This window comes from Ovis canadensis, chromosome 2 (genome assembly GCF_042477335.2).
Source record: "Ovis canadensis isolate MfBH-ARS-UI-01 breed Bighorn chromosome 2, ARS-UI_OviCan_v2, whole genome shotgun sequence".
NCBI classification, from domain to species: domain Eukaryota; kingdom Metazoa; phylum Chordata; class Mammalia; order Artiodactyla; family Bovidae; genus Ovis; species Ovis canadensis.
The window spans coordinates 239703630-239724849 of record NC_091246.1 but is presented as its reverse complement, the minus strand read 5'-3'; the positions used below and the strand labels follow the sequence as shown (position 1 = coordinate 239724849).

The window sequence follows — 21220 nt, the reverse complement described above, 5'->3', positions numbered from 1 at the left end:
CCAAAAAACTTATTTTTTCCAAGGGTGTTTTTTCTTAAACCAGGCACCACCCTCCAAACAAAGTTACATTCCTATAGGGTGAGGGTGTAGTGAGTTACAATCAAGAAAGGAATTTATTTAACCCAAGGTTAACATGATTAGTCTTAAAGGTTAATACTTATTTCTCCTATATGTTAGTTATATTCATTATAAGGGTAGGGAACATGGAGATTTAGCAGCAAACATCAGCCCAACAAATGAAAATCCTTTCACCAATGTTCCCCTTAAGATCTATTTAGTCTTAAGATAGTGATAAAGTTACATTTTTACATAGCAAGGACACAGTGATTTATAACAAAGTACAGTGATCTATTACAAAAGAGAAAATCCATTAACTCAAAAAGTCTAGTATTGCTAACATCAAAAACTACTATATTTCATTTTCTATAGTCCAAATACATTGATTAATATATTCCCAGGTGCCTAAGGACATGGAGGCCTGGCAGCAATCATTGACTCAACAAGAAAAAGCCCTATGCTAATTAAGACTCTCAAAATACTCCAAAACTCTCTGTGCTGTTTATGGTTAAGAGGTAGTAAACAATCATGTGGCAGGAGTATGGATAATCCTGTCACACAAGCTAGTCTGTCAGCAGAGAGGTTTGACCTGAGACATCCTTGTCCCACCCAGAGTAGGGTATTAGCAGCAATTATTGACACAACAAATGAAAAACCCTTCATCAATATAATTCCTAACCAACCCACTATACTAATAATTTCCAACTCCCCAAAAGAATTTGCCTTTAGTAAGTCTAAAACATCTCGTGCCTCTCAGGTTGGGAGGCTGTAAACAATCACATGTGGCCGGACGAACCTATACAGGCGGGCTAGATAACCTTCAGAGGAGTCCGTAAGCTGAAACACTCCTGTCACGCCCAGGAATTTTTCTTGCCTTGGAGCTGCACGTTTACTCCTTCTCCGAGAGAAATGGTTATGGGGGAGAGCCCCTCGTAAAGTCAGAGGTGTAGGTGAGAGCATAAAACAGACTTTGGTTTTGGGGTTATATGCTCAGGAACAGGCGGTTTCCTGAGGCTTGATCACGCCTTTGCGTACGCCAAGCCGTTCCTCATGACCTTTGCCATGGGCGGAGTTCCTCAAGCTGGCTCCCGGCATTCAGGAGACAACGAGCTCTTAACAAACTTTTAGTTACCAGTACTCTCTTCTATACAAGACAAACTCGAATATGGGTTTAAAAGTGAAAAAGTCATTCAGTCGTATCTGACTCTTTGCAACCCCATGGACTATTCAGTCCATGGAATTCTCCTGGCCAGAATACTGGAGTGGGTAGCCTTTCCCTCCTTCTCCAGGGGATCTTCCCCACCCAGGGATCAAATCCAGGTCTCCCAAATTGCAGGAAGATTCTTTACCAGCTGAGCCATAGTGAGTTCAGTAGCTCAGTCGTGTCCGACTCTGCGACCCCATGGACTATATAGCAAGCCAGGATTCCCTATCCATCACCAACTCCTAGAGTTTATGCAAACTCATGTCCATTGAGTCGGTGATACCATCCAACCATCTCATCCTCTGTTGTCTCAATATTGGAGTTTCAGATTCAGGATCAGTCCTTCCAGTGAATATTCAGGACTGATTTTCTTTATCATGGACTGGTTAAATCTCCTTGCAGTCCAAGGGACTCTCAAGAGCCTTCTCCAACACCACAGTTTAAAAGCATCAATTCTTCCGCGCTCAGCTTTTTTTATAGTTTGTACATCCACATAGTCACATTCATACATGACTACTGGAAAAACCATAGCCTTGACTAGATGGACCTTTGTTGGCAAAGTAATGTCTCTGCTCTTGAATATGCTGTCTAGATTGGTCATAGCTTTCCTTCCAAGGAGTAAGCGTCTTTTAATTTCATGGCTGCAATCACCATCTGCAGTGATTATGGAGCCCAAAAAATAAAGTCTGCCACTGTTTCCACTGTTTCCCCATCTATTTGCCATGAAGTGACAGGACCAGATGCCATGATTTAGTTTCCTGAATGTTGAGTTTTAAGTCAACATTTTTACTCTCCTCTTTCACTTTCATCAAGAGCCTCTTTAGTTCTTCTTTGTTTTCTGCCGTAAGGGTGGTGTCATCTGCATATCTGAGATTATTGATATTTCTTCCGGCAATCTGGATTCCAGCTTGTGCTTCATCAAGCCCAGCATTACTCCATGTAAGTTAAATAAGCAGGGTGACAATATACAGCCTTGACGTACTCCTTACCCTATTTGGAACCAGTCTGTTGTTCCATGTCCAGTTCTAATTGTTGCTTCCTGACCTGCATACAGATTTCTCAAGAGGCAGGTCAGGTGGTCTCGTATTCCCTTCTCTTTGAGAATTTTCCACAGTTTTTTGTGATCCACACAGTCAAGTCAATCCCCGCCTGGCAGGCAATTTTAAAACTGCAAGTGCCACCCAGTGGCGGCAATGAAGAATCACCGTGTCCCTCCACAGCTACGAGAAATTTGCTAGGAGAGTAGAACTTTAACCAAGAAAGAAAGATAATTATGTGAGGCGATGGCTGTGTTAATTAACTAGATGCGGAATGCTTTCACAATGCATACATATATCAAATCACCGCAGTGTACACTTTATATATGTCAGTGAAGTTGCTCAGTCCTGTCCGACTCTTGCAACCCCATGGACTGTAACCCACCACTTATATATGTCAACTATACTTCAATAAAGCTAAAATTCAAAAAGATTAGCTGGTTGACATGAAAAATCATGGACTTTCAAAACTGAAAAGGGCTTTAAAGAACACTTTAAAGAGTGTTGGAATTTTTATGGGAAGCAGTTATTAGTAGTTTATTTGCAAATCACTTTGATCTTTTAACACTTGTTTTTAAGCTCTTTCAAGGATGGTTTAGCCTTTCCTCTATGGCCAATTCAACCCACTTTTAAGGTGTGGTATGTCTGAACTCTCTACCCAACACCTTATACATTCAGTGAAATCTCTTCACTTTGGCTGATGGGAATAAAATACAGTTCCTGATGTTTCTGAGTTTGGGGAATTGTTCGGCTCTGCAGTAATTGTTTCTGCCCTGGAAGTGTTTTCATCTCCCTCATGGCATTTCCCCCCACGTGTGTACAATTCATATTTAGCCAAAGACTCGGGGGACCCCATGCAGAGCTCTTCATCTGCTTTCCCTCTGCCTGCTTGCTCTGTCCTGTCAGTTCTGGTTGTCTTGACCTCTGCAAATTTCCATCTCTGACTCTAACTCAGTGAGATTACTGGGCTCTGCTTGGGTTTCCCTTCTTTTTGCCAGTTTGGATTTTACCTTCCAGGCAGAAAAAGAGAATAAGGAAAGAAAAGAAAGTGTTAGTCGCTCGGTCGTGTCCGACGCTTTGCAACCCCATGGACTGTAGCCTGCTAGGCTCCTCTGTCATGGAATTCTCCAGGCAAGAACACTGGAGTAGGTTGCTATTTCCTTCTCCAGGGGATCTTCCTGACCCAGGTAACTAACCCGTGTCTCCTGCATTGCAGGCAGACTACCATCTGAGCCACCATAGAACTCACCTCATTTCTTCCTTCTTCTCCTGTGATGCCTGCTTTCCAAGGCCTTTTGAGCATTTCACCTAGTTATCCAGCTGTTTCTGACAGAGTGCATGTGTGGACTGTCTGATGCTCTCAGGGCAGGAAGCAGAATATTCTAATCTTCACTGGAGCCGGCAGCCCCATCCTCTAATTGTTTCAACATTTTAAGGTAAAATAGCTTCAAAGTTACAGAAAAGCTGCAGGATCAGGACAAAGAACTTCTGTACCTCCTCTGTCTTGAGGAACAATGGGAAATAGGAAGCTGGAGATGAAAATGATAGATTTAGCTGGAAAAGTCCAAAGAATCAACCACCCTCTACAGACACACACACAGACACACCCTACACACTCAAGAAATGTTAGAACTAATAAGCTAATTTTCAGCAAAAGGTGATTATAAAAGAGAAATGTACAAAAACGATACTTTTTCCCTCCACTATATTATTAGTTTAAAATATAATGAAAAAAAATTCACAATAACAGTAAGATATAAAGTATGAATTACACGAATGACTTTAACAAATATGAATAGAACCTAGATTTAAAAGTAAACAAAAATAAAACTAAACAATAGCACTTTGCAGAGAAACATAACAGACTTGATTAGAGAAGAATATACACTATGGCCTTGAAAATAATATGTAATGTTATTAAAATATTTAGATTTTAATTCCATTAATTCTTTTTAATTAAAAATAAATTCTAATACATGTATGAAAATAGTCAAGAAAATTTTTAAAAGTAATGTGATAGCAGACTTTCTTACAGTTACTAAAATGTATTTTTAAACTATGGTTATTAAAACTATGTGCATAGGCATAGAAATAGCCATTTAGTGACAAAAAATCTTGGATAGTTTTATTTGTGTTTTTGCATATTGTAAATGCAGTATCACAGCTAAGAAAAAATAAATCGTTTCTAAAGGTAAAAGAAAAAAAGAGAAACAATCATTCATACCCAAGGAACTTAACAGAAAATCCATAAGTGGACCCATGAACAGTGTGCTTTGAACTGTGGTGCTGGAGAAGACTCTTGAGAGTCGCTTAGACTTCAAGGAGATCAAACCAGTCAATCATAAAGGAAATCAGTCCTGAATATTCATTGGAAGGACTGATGCTGAAGCTGAAGCTCCAATACTTTGGCCACCTGATGCTAAGAGCTGACTTATTGGAAAAGACCCTGATACTGGGAAAGAATGAAGGCAGGAGGAGAAGGGGATGACAGAGGATGAGATGGTTGGATGGCATCACCGACTCAATGGACATGAATTTGAGTGAACTCCGGGAGTTGGTGATGGACAGGGAGGCCGGGCGTGCTGCGGTCCGTGGGTCGCAAAGAGTCGAACGCTATTGAGCGACTGAACTGAACCAAACTGAGTAAATGTTTCACATACCTTGGTAGTAAAAATGTTTTTCTCAGTGAGATGATGGATTTTTCTAGATCACATCATCCCTTTTTGTACTTCCTGTAACGGAGCAGTTTTAGGGTTACAAGAAAATTTGAGCAAAAGTTATAGAGAGTCGCCAGATCCTCTCTATCACCCTCCCCAACTTCCCGTATTTTCCACATCTTAGTTAGTGTATTTGTCACAACTGACAAGCCAGTATTGGTACATTATTATTAAACGAAAGCCCATGCTTTACATTAGGGTTCACTCTTGGTGTGGCACATCCTATGGAGTTTTACAGTTTGTATAATAACATTACCCACTCTTAAACAGTATCATACAGAAGAGCAGTTTCACTGCCCTAAAAATCCTATGTCCCCCCTCATTATTCTCCCCTCTCCCCTGCAACTATTATTGTGTTTTGTGTGTTTTTTGCTGTCTCCATAATTTTATCTTTTCCAGCATGTCATGGAAACACATGGTATGTAGCCTCTTCAGACTGGCTTCTTTCATTTAGTACTATGCATTTAAGTTTCCTTCATGTCTTTTCACAGCTTGATAGTTCATTTCTTTTTATGTTACTTAAAAACATCCCTCTGTAGAGATGGAGCAGTTTGTTTATCTATTGAGCACTTATTAAAATAAGTAAAAAAACACCCTTTCTTAGAAAGGGGTATAAAGCACATTCAAGGGAAAATGAGGCTGTGTGGCAGAGGCACCATATGATGGTGCTGTGGGCTGGGCACAGCCGGGCATTCCAGGGGGCAGGCGTCAGCTTGCCTGGGCTGGAGAAGGGACTGCGGAAGGAAGGGCACAGGAGGAGGTGCTTCGCTGGGTCCTGGGAGAGAGGGCAGAGACATGACAGGTGCTGGAGCAGTTAGATCTTATGTTGCTTCATGTTGACCTGTGTCTTGAGGAATTTCCTGCCCAGCTTACGGTGGGTTTCAAACCACTCATCCTACCCCTTCCTAGCAGCTGCAACCTGGAAAAGCTCACCACTGAGCCATCAATTTATAAATATGCTGTAAGAATTTCCCAGGAGGCCAGAGGCTCAGAGCCTGGACATTTAGCGCCTTCGTGGCCAAACTGGCAGGCTGCTGGTTGTCACTGGTGCTGGGGTGTAATTCACCAGCTAACAACAGGCTGAGAGCCTGACGTCATTGCCTCTCTAGAAGCAGGGTGGCTATAGGAGTTGGCAGAGAAGTTGCTCCCTGAATTCTAAGACTGTCAAATAAATCCTAGGGATGACTGTGGCCTTAAAGGCCATCTGGTCTACTCTGGAATGGGCCATTGGAATCTTCCCGGTAAATCCCCCAAATACATGACCTTCCGGCCTCTGCTCGTTCACCTGCACTGGCTGCACCAGTCACTCCATCTATAGACAGCTCAAATTATCAGGAAGCTTTTCTGAAACTGAAAGACTGTCTCTATCTACCCAGAGGTCCTGGTTCCATGGCACAAGGCCATTTTTCCATAGTCAATGAGCCATTTGAAGCCATTCACCTGTCACTGTTCCTTTCTCCAGACTAGAGGACTTCTGTGGCCACCCGCCTTCTCCCACCAGAGCCACCATCTGCATTAACCCTGTGTGTAGTTAGCTAGAGTCTCTCTTCTTCCAGAGAACTGAATTAGGTTTCTCTTTCTCCAGTTATCAGCACACCTCCTATCTCCCGCCTGGCTTAGTGCTGAGCATCCATATTTCTGGGCTCTTGTCTGCTCCCATGCTGCTGGGCCCACCCTCTCCATGCTGGGGAGACAGTTCGATTTTCCTCTGACAATACGATCCCACACCAATTATTCCTTCTATGCTCTGATCATCAATTAAATGTTCCTTTCTGTTGCCCGTGATGTTGGCAGGCCTGTGCTCATTTCGGACTTACATCTTATCAATGGTTGTTCTAGAGGTCCAGTCTTGGTATGGTGCCCTTTTCCTGCATTTCCCCCTGGTATGGTTTACCTGTGACCACCTTACCAAGCCTTAACTTAGGAGAAGACAGTCTTACCATTGGACCGTCAGCCAGTGGGGTGCCCCCTTCCTTTTGGCCTCCAGCCCCCTGCCTTGTGTGGCTCACCCAGAGCCCGTGCAGGGCTGGTGGGGGGGATCTGTGAGGCTTCTTGATGGGAAGGGCTCTGCCTCCCACTCCTGGGGCTCCCACTTTGTCCTTTCTGCTGGTCCTTTAGAAGCCACACCTGCTCTCTGGGGCCCCTTTCTTTACCCTCTGCTCGTTTGGGTCTTACTGTTCCTCCCCTCCCACTGTGGTTAGGGTTGGGGGTAGTCCTGTTCAGCGTTATAAGCATTTTTTAAAAACTAAGCTCATGGAACTATTTCCCTCGTGTCAAGTGGGGCTCATGTTGATTTACTGTCAGGCTGGAAACCTACAGCAATTGAGGGCTGGGTGGTGACTTAGGACAGACATTGGGGAAGGTGGAGGCTGGTGGGTGGAAAACAGGCAGTTTCCCTGAGTAACAGGCCTGCAGGCATTCCCCCTGGTGCTGGCACTGATGGAGCTGCTGGAACCTGCTCTGGGAAGCAGAAACCCAGGCGCCACCATAGAGCAAGGTCTGGGCGTTCAAATCGAGCATCGCCCAGGAAACTTCTTGGGTTTCTTATATTGAAATAATTTTAGATTTATGCAAGAGTTGCAGAAATAGTACTGAAAATTCCCATATACACTTCACCTGGCTTCACCTAGTATTAGCATCTTATATAACCATGGCACACTGATCAGAACCAAGAAGTGAGCATTAGTACACTGCTTTTTTTGGGAGGCGGGCATGCATGTGGCATGTGGTATTTTAATTCCCCTACCAGGGATTGAACCTGTGCCTCCTGCAGTGGAAGCACAGAGTTCTAACCACTGGATCCCCAGGGAATTCCCTGATACATTGTGAGTGTGCTAAGTCACTTCAGTCGTGTCTAGTTCTTTGCAACCCTATGGACTGTAGCCTGCCAAGCTCCTCTGTCCATGGGATTTCCCAGGCAAGAATACTGGAGTGCATTGCCATGCCCTCATCCAGGGGATCTTCCTGACCCAGGGATCGAACATCTCCTGCATCTCCTTACATCGCCTGCATTGGCAGGTGGGTTCTTTACCACTAATGCCACCTGGGAAGCCCTCCCTGATACACTACTCTTTACAAAACTTCAGGCTTTTTTGACTTCCCCACTTTTTCCATTGGTGTCTTTTTTCTTGCCCAAGATTCCACATTAATCAGTCATGTCTCCTTCCCTTCTCTCAATCTGATAGTTTCTGGATCTTTCCTTTTCTTTCATGATGCTGACCCTTGGGAATAGCACTGGTCAAGTATGTTGGTATTTTGTAGACTGTCTCTCAGTGTGGATTTGTCTGATGTTTTCTCATGAGTAGACAGGTTAAGAATTTGGGGGGAAAGACATCAGAGATGAAGTGTCCTCGACACTTATCAGCACACATGGCATCAACATCACCCAGTGGTGCCATGAACCTGGATCACTTGGCAAAGAGGCTCTCTGTCAGGTTTCTCCACTAACAGTTACTATTTTTTATTTTCCACACATTCCCTCATCAGAAGGGAGTCTTTTCTTCTCCTCCTTATTCTTTTGGCACCACCTTGCAGCTTGTGGGATCTTAGTTCCTCGAGCAGAGACTTCTACTTTGGCAGCTGGCGGACCATTGGATTTCTCCAGCAGGGTGCACTTGAGTGCTGGAGGAGAAGGGATGAGCTCTGGCCTCATCTCAGCGGTAGCAATGTGTTCCTGAAGCTGAACAAGCTCAAGCCAGTTTCGTTCCACCCTCAGACACCAGCACCAGGTGAGCGGCATCCACCCCGAGGCGCCTCCTTAGTTTTGTCACCTTTAGGCCTTTTTAGTGGCTGAGTCAACAATTCGATCATATTGTTAAAATAACTTGCCTGGTTTCTACTTGGATCATGACTAATAGACAGAAAGGAAATTTATATTGAAATGCAGTCTCAAAACTACACTGTTTTAAATCTTTTGTAAGGCTCTGCATTAAGTTTCATTGTCCCCTGGTATTTCACATGAGCAATGGCCACTGGAATGCGCTACATGCCCACCTTTGGGCTAAATAAAACATTCCAGGCTAAGACCCAGGGTGGTTTCTTACTTCTGAATCTAAATCTTTGAGTTCCAACACACCTCATTCCAAATTCAGAATTAAAATTAACAACTATATTTTGGTATTAAAAATGTAAATTAAGTTTTGGCAATGATTAATATCAATTAGAGAACAACTTTCTGATATTACATTCACGTAAATGATAACTGGCAGTGTCTGGACTCTTCCACATATTTTGTTCTGCAATGCACTTAGCACAAAGACTCATGTGCTGAATGGCAGAAGCAAGAAGTAAAACACTACTAGTATCCCCACTTTCCATTCTATTAAAGAGTCCACAACCAGGTTCTTGCTGATATTTTCCATTTATTACTGCAGTAGACAATTGCTCTGAAAGTGCAACACTAAATCACTCTTGTCACAGCCTCTGCTCCTCCACTGGAAAACACTTGGAAATTCATTCTAGGAGCATCGTGGACCACAAGTATCTCTCCGGGTGGAAAATTGTCACTGCCAATGTCACAGGGCAAACACACACACACATGAACAGGAGGGTAAGAGAAGAGCACTGGCAAGGCGTGGGGCCAGTTTCTGGGGGTCCTGGGAACAGCCCACCTGGGCACACTGGATGCCCCCCCTCCAGCAGCCACCCAACACGTCTGCTAGGTTGGCAGATGCCTGGTGCACCTTTCTTCCTTTTTCTCTGGAAATGGTGGTACCATAACTGCAACCGTGTCCTGTCTCAGTTGTTAGGAATTGAAAAGACCTCGCAAGCTAGTGTGAAAAACAGGTGGTTTGGAGAACTGACTCTTTAAATCTCTGACTCTTTAAATCTCTGATTTAAAGCTGTTAGGCAGAAGATCTGGAAAATTCTAGGGTAAGACACTGCCTAGCAGAAATAACTCTTGTTCTAGCTAGCATATTTTTGACAGGGAAAAAATAACTTTCAAATACTGCAAAGACAAAGAGGAAGGCAGGGGACAGGGAGTGACATCAGCAGCTCTAGAAAACACAAGAGACTAAGAAATTAAAACGAGACCCCCCCGCCCCCCCCAAAAAAAAAACAAATATGGACAACTAAGCACTCAATCTGACAAAACCTTCACTTGTGAACATGTAACAAACATATGCACCCACACACACATGCTAACAGTCAGTCAGGTGGATGCCCAGAGGGCAAATCCAAACGTCCGCTCTCTTTGGGATTTTCATGGCAAATCTGAGTTTAGGCAAAAGTGAAGACCTCCCTGGGGTCTAAACTCAGGAGGCAGCGTTTGTCCCCTGCTTGGGCCAACATTGCTCCTGTATTTGTCTGAGCCGTTCACAGCTGTCTGGGCACTAGAGTTTATTCTTCATACTCCTGGAGTTTAAATTGCTGCTAGACCTTCTCTGATCTAACTTCACCTGCAATGGAAGCACCTCCCTTTTGGCCCCATACGCCTCTGTTCTTTTAGGAATAAGCACCCCAAGACAGTGGTAATGAGAGTGTTCAGGAGCTGGAAAGTAGGAAGAGTTAATATAAATACCAGAAGGAAATGCCTGTTACTCTATGATTTCTCTGAGACCAGGTGGCCAAGGACCCCGGCCTGCAAGGATAGGTTTTAGGGGAGGCCTTAATTTAAGGTACTGCAATCTGTGCTCACAAGAGCCAAGTAAGATGGCGCTCCTCGGAGGCTGCTGAGGACTGGTCCTTGGTACTTAGTTCCAACCCTAGGTGTTCTCTGACCTCTCTGACTTCAGTCCTTCTGAAGTCAGATCACCCGGCTTCTCTGGCATGTGCCTGGTCATTCTTAGAGCCTGCCTGCAACAGCCCACAAGGTTTATGTTGGGCTTCCTGGATGAGCACACACCAGCTAACACATTTACCAGGTGATGAGGACTGACAGCAGATTTCTCTACCACTGCAGACAGGCAGAACCATGCAAAGAAAGCCGTCTATCACGGTCACCTTTTCTCCAGATGTCCCAGTTTTGAGATCACAGAACTGACCATGTTAACACCTGGCAGCAGCCAACTTCTGCTTCCCTTCCTCCACGAGGGGAATGCAAAAACACACAGCAATAGGCTGGACATGACAGGTCCTGCCCGTTTGGGAACCTGGGTCAGAAACTGCCCTCAGCTCCAAATCCTGCCCTTGGAACCTCTAGTACAACCTCGCTCCTCATCAAACTGCAGTTTGGTGCAGTTTAATTTACAATCATACCTTCTAAGCCGCCTAAGTGAGACCTGTGTGGCCCACTGGTTACAATTCTAAGTGCAGCAGTGCCTAAAAGGAAAGAGTCCCACAGGAGGGAAGACTGGAGGGCATAAGGGAGGAGACTACAGAATCAGTAACACACCTTCCGAAAGGGTGGCCTTGGGGGACAAGGGGTGTGAAATAAACAAAATGTCCCAATAATTTAGTGGCAGATCTAGAAGAGAGCGTTTATAGCTATTCTGGGACTCTCCAACAAAACGCTTTTCCTGGATGCACAGACATTCATAATACTGCTCACTCTCAGTCGACAGCTCTGGCTTGTACACGTGGTCACGACCCCCTTCGTACAGCAGAGGCGAGCACGACAGAGTGCCCGGGAGGCACCTGGACAGCACACAGCAAGACAAAAGGCTGAACTCCCCCCCCACAGAACCCCGTTAAAAAAAAAAAGTCTGTCTATTACAAAGTCACGTGTTCCGTTTTTTCCGCTTTATAAAGTCAGCGACGCTGGAGGGTGTCTAGCGGAATCTGTCCTCCAGGAATGAGTGCAAAAGGGGAGCACGCGGCTCGGGGACGTCCCTTCGGTGAGCAGACGGAGGGGCCAGCCGGAGGCCTCCCATCCGCTTCGGACAAACACACACACACAGGAAAGGATTATTGCCAGCTTGTGTACTCTCACAAGGTGATTTTTGTATTTCGAAAGCTTGAATTGTCCCTGAAAGAAAAAATGGGAGAAAAGAGAGCATTCAATACACAGTGTCATCTCCAGGCAACACACACACACAGGGGGAAACTGAGCTCGGCAGCTCTGGGGCCCACCTGACACCCTGGGATCTTCCTTCCTTGCTCATCTAATGCCAGCATGGCCATCTGCCCCACAAGTCCCTTCAAACGCTTGGGCTCAACTGGCTTTAATAGCTAGAGGTCAGAAACAACCCAAATGCATGTGAGCAAGGGACTAGACTAAATATTAATGATACTGTGCAGCTTTTAAAAAGGGAGAAAGAAGCTCTCTACTGAGACTTCTGAAAAGAAGCCTTTCTCCCAGAGAGACCAATAGGGTAAGGTGCAGAACAGCATGTGCACATGACACGCGGCTGTCTGTGTAAGTAGGGGTGGAGGAAATAAGGTTTTTATTTGCCTCAAGTTAAGCCATACATACTGAAACGCTGTAAGGCTCCATGGGAACCAGTAACAGTGGCTAACTGGGGCTTGTGCTGGCAGAGGAAGGGGACTCTGGAAACGGGGCCGATGGAGAAAGAGTGGAAGGCAAACCTCTTGTTCTGTTTTCTTACACACACATGCACACAAAAAATGTTTTAAAAAACTGAATCATCAATTTGTATTATATACTAAAAAAAAAAAACCAACCAACCAAAAATCCCTTGGTTCAAAACTGACAGCTGCTTACAAAAGGACATTCCAGGAGGTGAAATCTGGACACCCTTCACTTTAAAAACTTGGCATGTACATCCATGTGTGCACGTGTGTGCACATGTGCATGTAACAGATAACAAGATATCTTCTTAGTTGCCTTCTAGGGGATGCAGACAGGTTTGGCTGCCCACTAGTAACCTCTCCTGTTTCAGCCTAGAAATCCAACACCTTAGCCATTTTAATCCCAAAATCTCAGGGCTAAAGGGGGCTTTAAAAGTCACTGCACCTACTGCTCTGGCCCCAGGCTTCAGACTTAAGTTTGTGTGAACTTTTGAGACATAAATTCTCATTAATCTGATTTTGGAATAATTTCCTCCATTTAATTTAATTTAATTTTTATTTATTTAATTTTTTTCCTCCATTTAATTTTAATGGCACATTCTAGAAGCTTTGGTTTTCACTGACCTGTTGGAGAATTGCTACAATTGTCTGGATATCTGGCAACTGGACTGGAAAGAGTTAATACTGATGAAAACATATGCTCAGCCCAGCCAAACAGCAGTGTCTTCCTGCCAATGGCTAACCAAGTCTCCCCTGTGATGGTGGCAGGCTGACAGTAACTTACAGCCCTCACCACACAGACAAGTAACTGCAGATAAGAACGCCGAGAGGGAAACCGGAGCTGGCATGGGTGAACTCTGGCTGGGAAGAAACTGATATTATCTCAAAAGCCCACTGGCAATTTTGTAACTGACATGCATGACCATGCAATTCCATGATCAATGCTACTAGAATTTGAGTGATCCCTATCTAAGGAGTTGACTGAACACAAAGAGAACTTAGTGGAATGATCATCTTTTTAAAGGAACGTCTAATAGGACAGATCCCCCTGAGGTGCCGCAAATAGCCAGAAGAAGGAGGCATCTGATAGTAAGACAGAAAAGCAGGAGTCACTGAGGTGTGCTAGTTGAGTGCCCCCAGGAACACCGTGCTGCAATACTGAGGGCTGTATGATGGAGAACACCTCTAAAAACAAAGAAGTGGTTGGGAAGGAAGGATTTGTTTGGCTTCCTTCTTCCCCTTTGATGCCATCTCGATCCCATGGGCCACCTGGTGGCTCAGATGGTAAAGAATCCTCCTGCAATGCAGAAGACCCAGGTTTGATCCCTGGGTGGGGAAGAGCCCCACAGATTAACTGGATCACAAGTCAATCAACAGGGAGACCAGAAAGGCAGAACTTCGGGAAGGCAGAATCAGAGAATCTTCTGACTATGGGAGAAGGATCTGTCTTGAAGTGGGAGAGATGGCAGGCAAATATCTGGACTCAGTCCTTTCACAGCTCTTTAGTGATGTAAAGAAGAGCATTCTCAGGATTAATCATCCCCGTGAACAGGGCATCTTATCTTCTAGGAGAACTCCTGTGCTGTGCTGGAGCTGGGCCTGAAACAAATTCTCTCGGGGGGCAGGTAAACTAAGCTCTACAACACGTTCCCATTCAGAAAGAGGTAATACTTAATTCTACTGTCATAAATCTCTTCACAGAAATTCTAAGAACTCAGAAGCATTTTAAAGTTTATTTGCAAAAGAGAAATGAGGAGGAACAGAGTAACAGAGCTAAGAGAATCAAGCTGTTTTTCCTCCAGAATTTGATATAAAAGAAAAATACTGAGGAATGAGGGTGGGCAATAGGCTCCTGATGACAGGCTGAAGCAGGCTGGTGGCAGTGGGCCCCTCAGGTCCAGCCTTTGTTTAAAAAAAAAAAGAGTAGGTTGAGAACAGCCTAGTGCCAAATTTAGTCTGAGGAATGTGTTCACCTCAAAGCAGCTGGGAACTAACCCTCAGCTGTCCCTCACTCCAGGCTGCAGTGCACAGAGAGATGAGAAGACAGGAAGGGAGAAGGTAGACAGGAAGTGGCAGAGGCCACAAGCAACTGTTTTCCCCCTAAAGATGGGTTTCTGTTCTTTTAAAAGCAAATTAAAATTTAGACAATTAAGACTGAGCACTGGAAAGTTAGACCCTACAGGCACCTTGTGGTGGGCAGACTATTGGGAAGGTTTATTGGTTTTGTTTTTTCAATGGTTTTCAATAATATAAAAGAGTGTTCAGAAGGAAATGATAACACTTTTTACATCATGGTCTTCAGGGAAACATTCTCTGGCTATTCACCTGCCCAGCCCAGGCCAGCTCTGGCTTCCTCCTCGCTCCCTCCCTGCATAGTAAATCAAATGGCAAACCACCTAGGTTCACTCGGATAAATTTCAATCTCTCATCTCTGCCAAGTGACCACATCAACTTCAATCCCCATCAGTAGAGACCACTGCTCTGCACATGCCAGTCTAGACATACAGGGCCCCAGAATCTCCGCCCCTATCCCCCAGCAGCTAACCAGGACTTCTGCTGAAGCTATGGTTAACAGTGCCATGCTTATTTGTCACACTAATAGAGGTCGCATGACACAGTCCTAAAATATCAGCAGCTACATGGAATGGCACAAAACAGCAGATAAATTGAGAAGTATTTGTGGTTCAAGAATTATTTAACTAGCAGTTTATTCCTTTTACTTGGTTGGAGAAAAGGGAGGGAAGACAAGAAGGCTACAGTCTTAGGGGGCCTCTGAAATAGCAGCTGGTATGTGCACCTTCTTGGAACACCCAGTTAAACACTTTTAAGGTAAAATCAAAAAACATGAAATAAAAAATTCCTTCTCAAGTCTGTTGTGACAAGGAAGTGAGCTGGGTTTTTTTGTTTGGACTCGAATACTCCTCTCATTCTCCCAAGTCTGTGCTTCAAGAAGAATACTTAACCCATTGAAGGAATGCACCCTCCAAGTCTGCCCCATAAAAATGATATGGGGGTGGGGTGGGACAACAAAAAGAACAAAGAGCCTACAAAATGGCAATTATGCAAATATGACTGTTCAAAAAAAATTCAAAGGTATTTTTCCTGGGGAATCTAGTGCCAGCTCTAGGGAGAGGGAAAAATTTTAAGTTTTCTTCTGCCTCTTTCAACTTCATTTTAAAGCCCCCTCCCATGCTCCCATGGAACCTAAGATGCTGTTGAATTTTAAAGGTACCATCATTCTATGTACTTTGAGAGGTAAACACTGCCATTAAACTATGACAAAAACCTTTCTTATCACATTCAGTGTAAGAATCCCAATTTTAGGGATCTTCAAAGCAGGAAAGAAAGGAATTTTATATATGGTAATGCTGTTAAAACAAGTCCTGTATCACACCAGGACTCTGGAAATTTAACTTACGGATGTATTTTGAATGTCTGCTATTTTCCAGCCTACAAGTCAACATGTTGGTATTAAAACTAATACATGTTTTCATCCCTCTTTGATATACTAGCCACCATCTTAGAATTCTATATTGAGTATACTTTACAGAGAATCCCTTTGAATTTCAATTCTGAAAACCTAGCATTATCATCTAAAAACTGAATTTGTGATGAATGAATTAAACTATTTGAAAAAAAGATATGAGTGGCATGAGTGTACAGGAATTCCAGGACTGTCTGTTCCTCAGACCCCAGCCACTCGCTCTGACCCTCACAGGGTCATACTCTCTTTGGCTCATCTAGGGAAGAGGGCAGGTCTCCTTTCCTTGAAAAAGTCTCCCTTGCTTCCTGTTCTGAAGCAGAGTTCTGAAACAACTACTACAGCGGGCATGTTCTCTTCCAATTTTAGAAATTCTCCATTTCTTAGGGATGGGGTCAGGGGGCTGGGGCGGGGATAGTTAACGTCCAGGGATGTGCTTTTGGGCCAGGCACATGCAGACCCTGTCCCTGTAGCCATTCCTCTCATCCAGAATTCATCCAATCCCTTCTGCTAAAGAGACAGACATGGACTTGGAACTCCCTTAACTGAAATATAAATATTCTTAAAATGAATGGTTCGCTGACCCAGCCTTTGCTATCCCAGGGCCCCTCTCTGCCAGCAAACACGTGTTGGTCTCACCATAATATAACCTGGAACCATGCTTCCTACACAGGCCTGAAATCTCCCCCATCCCCCACCATTCACTTTAGCCTTTGAAACTTGGAGGTTCCATCACTGTTTCCTCACAACTGACAAATACCACCAGCAAACGAGACACACCTCTCATCAAAGTCATACAGGGGCCAGAGGAACTGCCCTGTTAGTCACAGGACACTGCCAGATAGCTTAAACATGGCCATGTCTGGGAATTTAAAAAAACAAAACAAACAAACAAAAAAAACACCTCTGGCCCATTTATAGTCATGAAATGTCAGGATCCAAAGAGACCAGAGATGTTAGTCTGTGAAACCTCATTTCCCAGATCAGAAAGCAGAGGTGCAGTGAGGCTCATCAACCTGCCCAGGGGTTCACTGGGAGACACATGACCCAGGGAGGATGATAAGTCAGCAGCTCTGGACTCAGTGTTTCCCTCCAAGACGGTGGGTGCCTGGCACAGGCTCAGTGTTGGCAGAGATAAGCCTGGGGGCAGATGGGGGAGGGCAAGCCCTTGGGAGGAGGGTCCTACGACTGGGAGGGACATCACAGGGTTACGGAGTAAGATAGACGAGGCCCTACCCTGAGTGTGACAGACAGAGGGGGAGCGTCCGATCAGCGGCCGCTGCTGTTCACCAGGCCATGAAACTCCTCCCAGGCCCTGGCAAACCAGAGACAAAAAACACAACAGCACATTCAGATCAGAGGCTTTTAACAAAGAGAGCAGACAAGATAACCCCACACCCCAATTCAGATATCCTCAAGGTCAGGTGGGGCCCGCTGAAACCTGGAAGCACAGGAGCGAGGGTCCCCGCCCAGACTTTCCCGTTAAGCAGGGGGGCTGGCACCTTTCAGGGGCACCTGGCACCTTTCGGGGGCACCTGGCACTTCTGGCTCGTGCTACTGCCCGTCTGGCCCTCACTGCCCCCGAGCGGACTTTCACGTCCTTCCAGCCACTCCTTCCACAAGTCTACTGGGGAGGCCACGGAGGTCAGATTAAGTTCACCCACCATGCGGGACACTTCCAATTCACCGAGGTGAGGGGCAGCAGCGCTTTCTGTCTTGGGGATGTGAGGAGAGGAGGCAGAAGTGATTTTTCTCCATCAGGCCTCACCCTGAGGGTAAAGGCAGGTACCCAACAGCATTAAGATGCTGATACAAAGATGCAGTGAGGAAATAAGACTGCTTCATCTGCTTCCATACTTCAAACCTTCTAACCCTTTTCAACTCAGACCCCAAATTCATGTCAGGTTCCATGCGTTTACTGGTAATACCCAAGTAACGATTATCTTAAAAAATTTTATGTGCCATAGCATGTCCAAGGACCAAACTCCTTTGAAACTCCCCAGGACCGATGCTCAGCGCAACTTTAATGCTTATTACCTAAATTAAGAAACTGGAGCTAGGAAGGGATAAGGAATGTGACTGAAGGGCAGAGTCTTTTGGATGACGTTCCACAGAGAACAAGCCTTGGTGGCTGCAGGCCAGACACCAGGAGAAAGAGGCTCCCTCCTGCCTCCGAAGCCCTGACCCACCTCAAGTTCTCTGAGAGGAGCTGACGTCCTTCCTTTTTGCCTGAGCCATTTTTCAGCCACTTAGGGACAAAGTGTCAGGAAACTTCCCTGGGAATTATACATAAAATGGGTAATTTGGTGCCTTTGAATCTAAATCCCTTCCTTACCATCAATTATTCCATTTGCGGCTTAAAGGGGTGAAATATTCATGGTAACAACATATAGGGTTTAATATGCTCAATTATTTGCTCATTGCTGCTGCTACTGCTAAGTCGCTTCAGTCGTGTCTGACTCTGTGTGACCCCATAGACGACAGCCCACCAGGGTCCCCTGTCCCTGGGATTCTCCAGGCAAGAATACTGGAGTGGGTTGCCATTTCCTTCTCCAATGCATGAAAATGAAAAGTGAAAAGTGAGGTCGCTCAGTCGTGTCTGACTCTTCGCGACCCCATGGACTGTAGCCTACCAGGCTTTTCCGTCCATGGGATTTTCCAAGCAAGAGTACTGGAGTGGGATGCCATCGCCTTCTCCAATTTGCTCACTACAGGTTTAATATTATGGCCACTAAACTGCACTTCATCACTAGGTCTCCTACTGATAGCTTTTCTTCTTTTTTCAAATAGGAAGGGATGAAACAAAGACCTGGCCCAGTAAATTCATTCTTCCATGCAATCATTAGTTTCATTAGTTATTTCCCTTTTGAAGAGCAACACTTATAAGTTAATGATGTAGCTCTCAGAACAAGAGACTGATCCACAGTTAATTGTTTCTTCAGAATATTGTCAAAATCCGGATACATGTATGTTCACTGAATGGAAGAAAAACGTTTAGAACATCCAGTAAGCATGCGTCTTGTCAATTCACAAACTCAATTTCCACGGAAAGACACGTTTCACAGCTCTTTCTGGAGAGATGGTAACACGATGAACTTTGAGAGTCTATCAGTGATGGCAGGAGGTCATTTCACTCTTCACTCCAAATGAAGATAAAAAGAAAGCAAAATCTGACACCCAGGCAATGACCCAGGAAACCCCCTTCTCACTCTAAGAGTGAGGTTTAAGTTATATTTAAGCAAGTCAGGTGTCAACAAGAAACTACATGGCTGTGTTGAAGGTTCACCTCATTTATCCTTTAGTTTCCAGAAAGGCCTACACTAGTCCAAACGGAAGTTCTCTATGTTAAGAACTTACAGAAATAGGGATTTCAGAGTTCCCCTCTAATCCAGTTTAGCATTAAACTGCCCTCCTATTTTCTTCAGCAGTATATTCTTTACATGGAAAACTTCAACATGAAGAATCTGGGCAAAGAAATTTCCTCAGGTGGATTCAGTGGAGATAAAATCACTGCTCACAGTCATTGGTACAATCACTGGTTCTCAATGCTTGACTAAGTAAACCAACTGCCTAAAACTAGGTGCGAATGTTCTGGCTATTTTTCACCTGGCATCCCAGGCATATATGTAATTTTAAAACTTGTTTCTTTGAAAGGTAAACATAGAACAAGTTAAATGTTATATCTGTCATGTAAACTGAGTTTCCTAAAAACATTTTTCTCCCCCTATTATCCTAATACAACCTATAGGGAATTCTAAACAGATTCAAATGACAGGGTAACAAGGAGTCCTTTCAAGATCACTTTTTACCAGCTGGCTTACCAGAGAGCAAATTCTAAGGGCAGAAATCTCATCCCTTAACTCTGCATTTGCCCCCACTCTGGCCCAGCCTCACTTCACAGCCTTGCCCTCAGCTGGCTCTCACACTCACAAATGAGTTGGGTCTCCTGCAGGTCTGGGCTTTACCTTGCACATCAGTGTAGAGGGACATTTCCCAAAAGCAAAGCCTGGCCAGCAATGATGCTGGGTGACGCAGCGCCCCCAGCTGTGATTTAGCTGTGGCTAGAGAAGGGATGGTTGGTCCCTGCCTACCAAGTTCAATATTTAAATACAATGAAATCTAGATGTGGTGGAGTCCCCATGATTTGACCCATTTCTCCTCTAAAATAAATGAATAAAGACAAGTCACCTACCCTCAGCTGTCTGTGCAGAGGGGCCTGGTCAGTCTTCCCAACACTGTGGCCACCGAGTGCAACAGGCCCTGTCTTCCCCCTCCCATCCCAGGCCAGAGGCACAAAAGGACTCAACAGACTATTCCAAAGAGGAATTTCCTCACAAAAGACACTCCTGTTTTATACGGCCCTGTGACCCAACTCTTCTCCTGGTGGTCCCATGATTCTGGGGTGCAAGTCTGGCTGTGTTATGAGGCTGTCCACCTGCAAGGACCCAAATCTCTGAAACCTCAGCCACACACCTAAGACTTGATTTAACCATTTTCCCACTTCTCAGTGGGCCTGTGCACCCTTAAGGGACTGACTGTTAGCAGTAAACAAGGGTGTGAGGCAGCAAGCAGTGTTCCCTCTGCAGCAAAGCGGCTCACCATGCCCCTTGCGCAGTGGCAGCGGTCACCTCTTAGCTCAGCAAGGGGTGCTAGCAAGGAGTGCAGCAGGAACAGGCAACAAGCAGTGTGATGAAGGCAGGCTGGGGAACGAGACACTTGAAATAGGACTTTGGAGACTGGACGGCAACACAGCAAGGGGGAGGGACACCTGCCTGAGATAGCTGAGTACCCCTAGAACACTCTCCTCACCATTTCCAGGACCCCTCATCTCCAGAGTACGTGGGAGAGAGTAAGAGTTGGCTCTTTCCTCCTCACATCCCTTCAATTCTCAAGTCCAAGCAGTTGCTGTTCCTTGGCTCAAACACAGCCACGCCTGTGGGACAGCCACAGGGGAAGGACAAAGCAGAACAGTCCTGGCTTCCATTCAGGTGTGGCAAGGCTCAGAGGGGTCAAGGTCAGTTCGATGCTTTCCAATCAACTCTTACACTGGTAGGTGGCATCAGGCTCAACCTCTGGACCAGCTATATTAGCTGAAATTAAGATCAATACATGTGGACATCACAGCGGAAGGCAAGAGGGAAAGGGCCATAGAACGTCATTCTTTGACAAACACTGAAAACATAGAAAATATGTATTTCCACACATCAACCATCTCCATCTTTCAGGAACTTTAAGTAATCTGGGGTAAGTGATCACAAAAAGCAGCAATGACAGAGCCACCTCCAGGATGCTCAGCCTGTGTGCTAGTCCTGAT

General features: G+C 44.9%; 1 protein-coding gene and 1 long non-coding RNA gene across 3 annotated transcripts in view; both read right to left on the bottom strand.

The window, feature by feature from the left end:
- LOC138432953 (uncharacterized) overlaps positions 1-4415 on the bottom strand; it is a 39135-nt gene extending 34720 nt beyond the window's left edge. The window contains exon 1 of the long non-coding RNA XR_011254054.1: positions 3548-4415. This is a non-coding gene — a long non-coding RNA (uncharacterized lncRNA). The remainder of the gene's footprint in view (positions 1-3547) is intronic.
- Positions 4416-9359: 4944 nt separating this feature from the next.
- EIF4E2 (eukaryotic translation initiation factor 4E family member 2) overlaps positions 9360-21220 on the bottom strand; it is a 31808-nt gene continuing 19947 nt past the window's right edge. Inside the window, exons 7-8 of one of the 2 annotated variants that reach the window (XM_069574716.1) lie at positions 17143-17221; positions 9360-11922 (exon numbers count right to left, since the gene is read on the bottom strand). In XM_069574716.1, coding sequence (XP_069430817.1) covers positions 17176-17221 — 46 coding nt within the window. In that variant the 3' untranslated portion in view covers positions 9360-11922; positions 17143-17175. The remainder of the gene's footprint in view (positions 11923-17142; positions 17222-21220) is intronic. The other variant, XM_069574718.1, reaches the window with a different exon arrangement.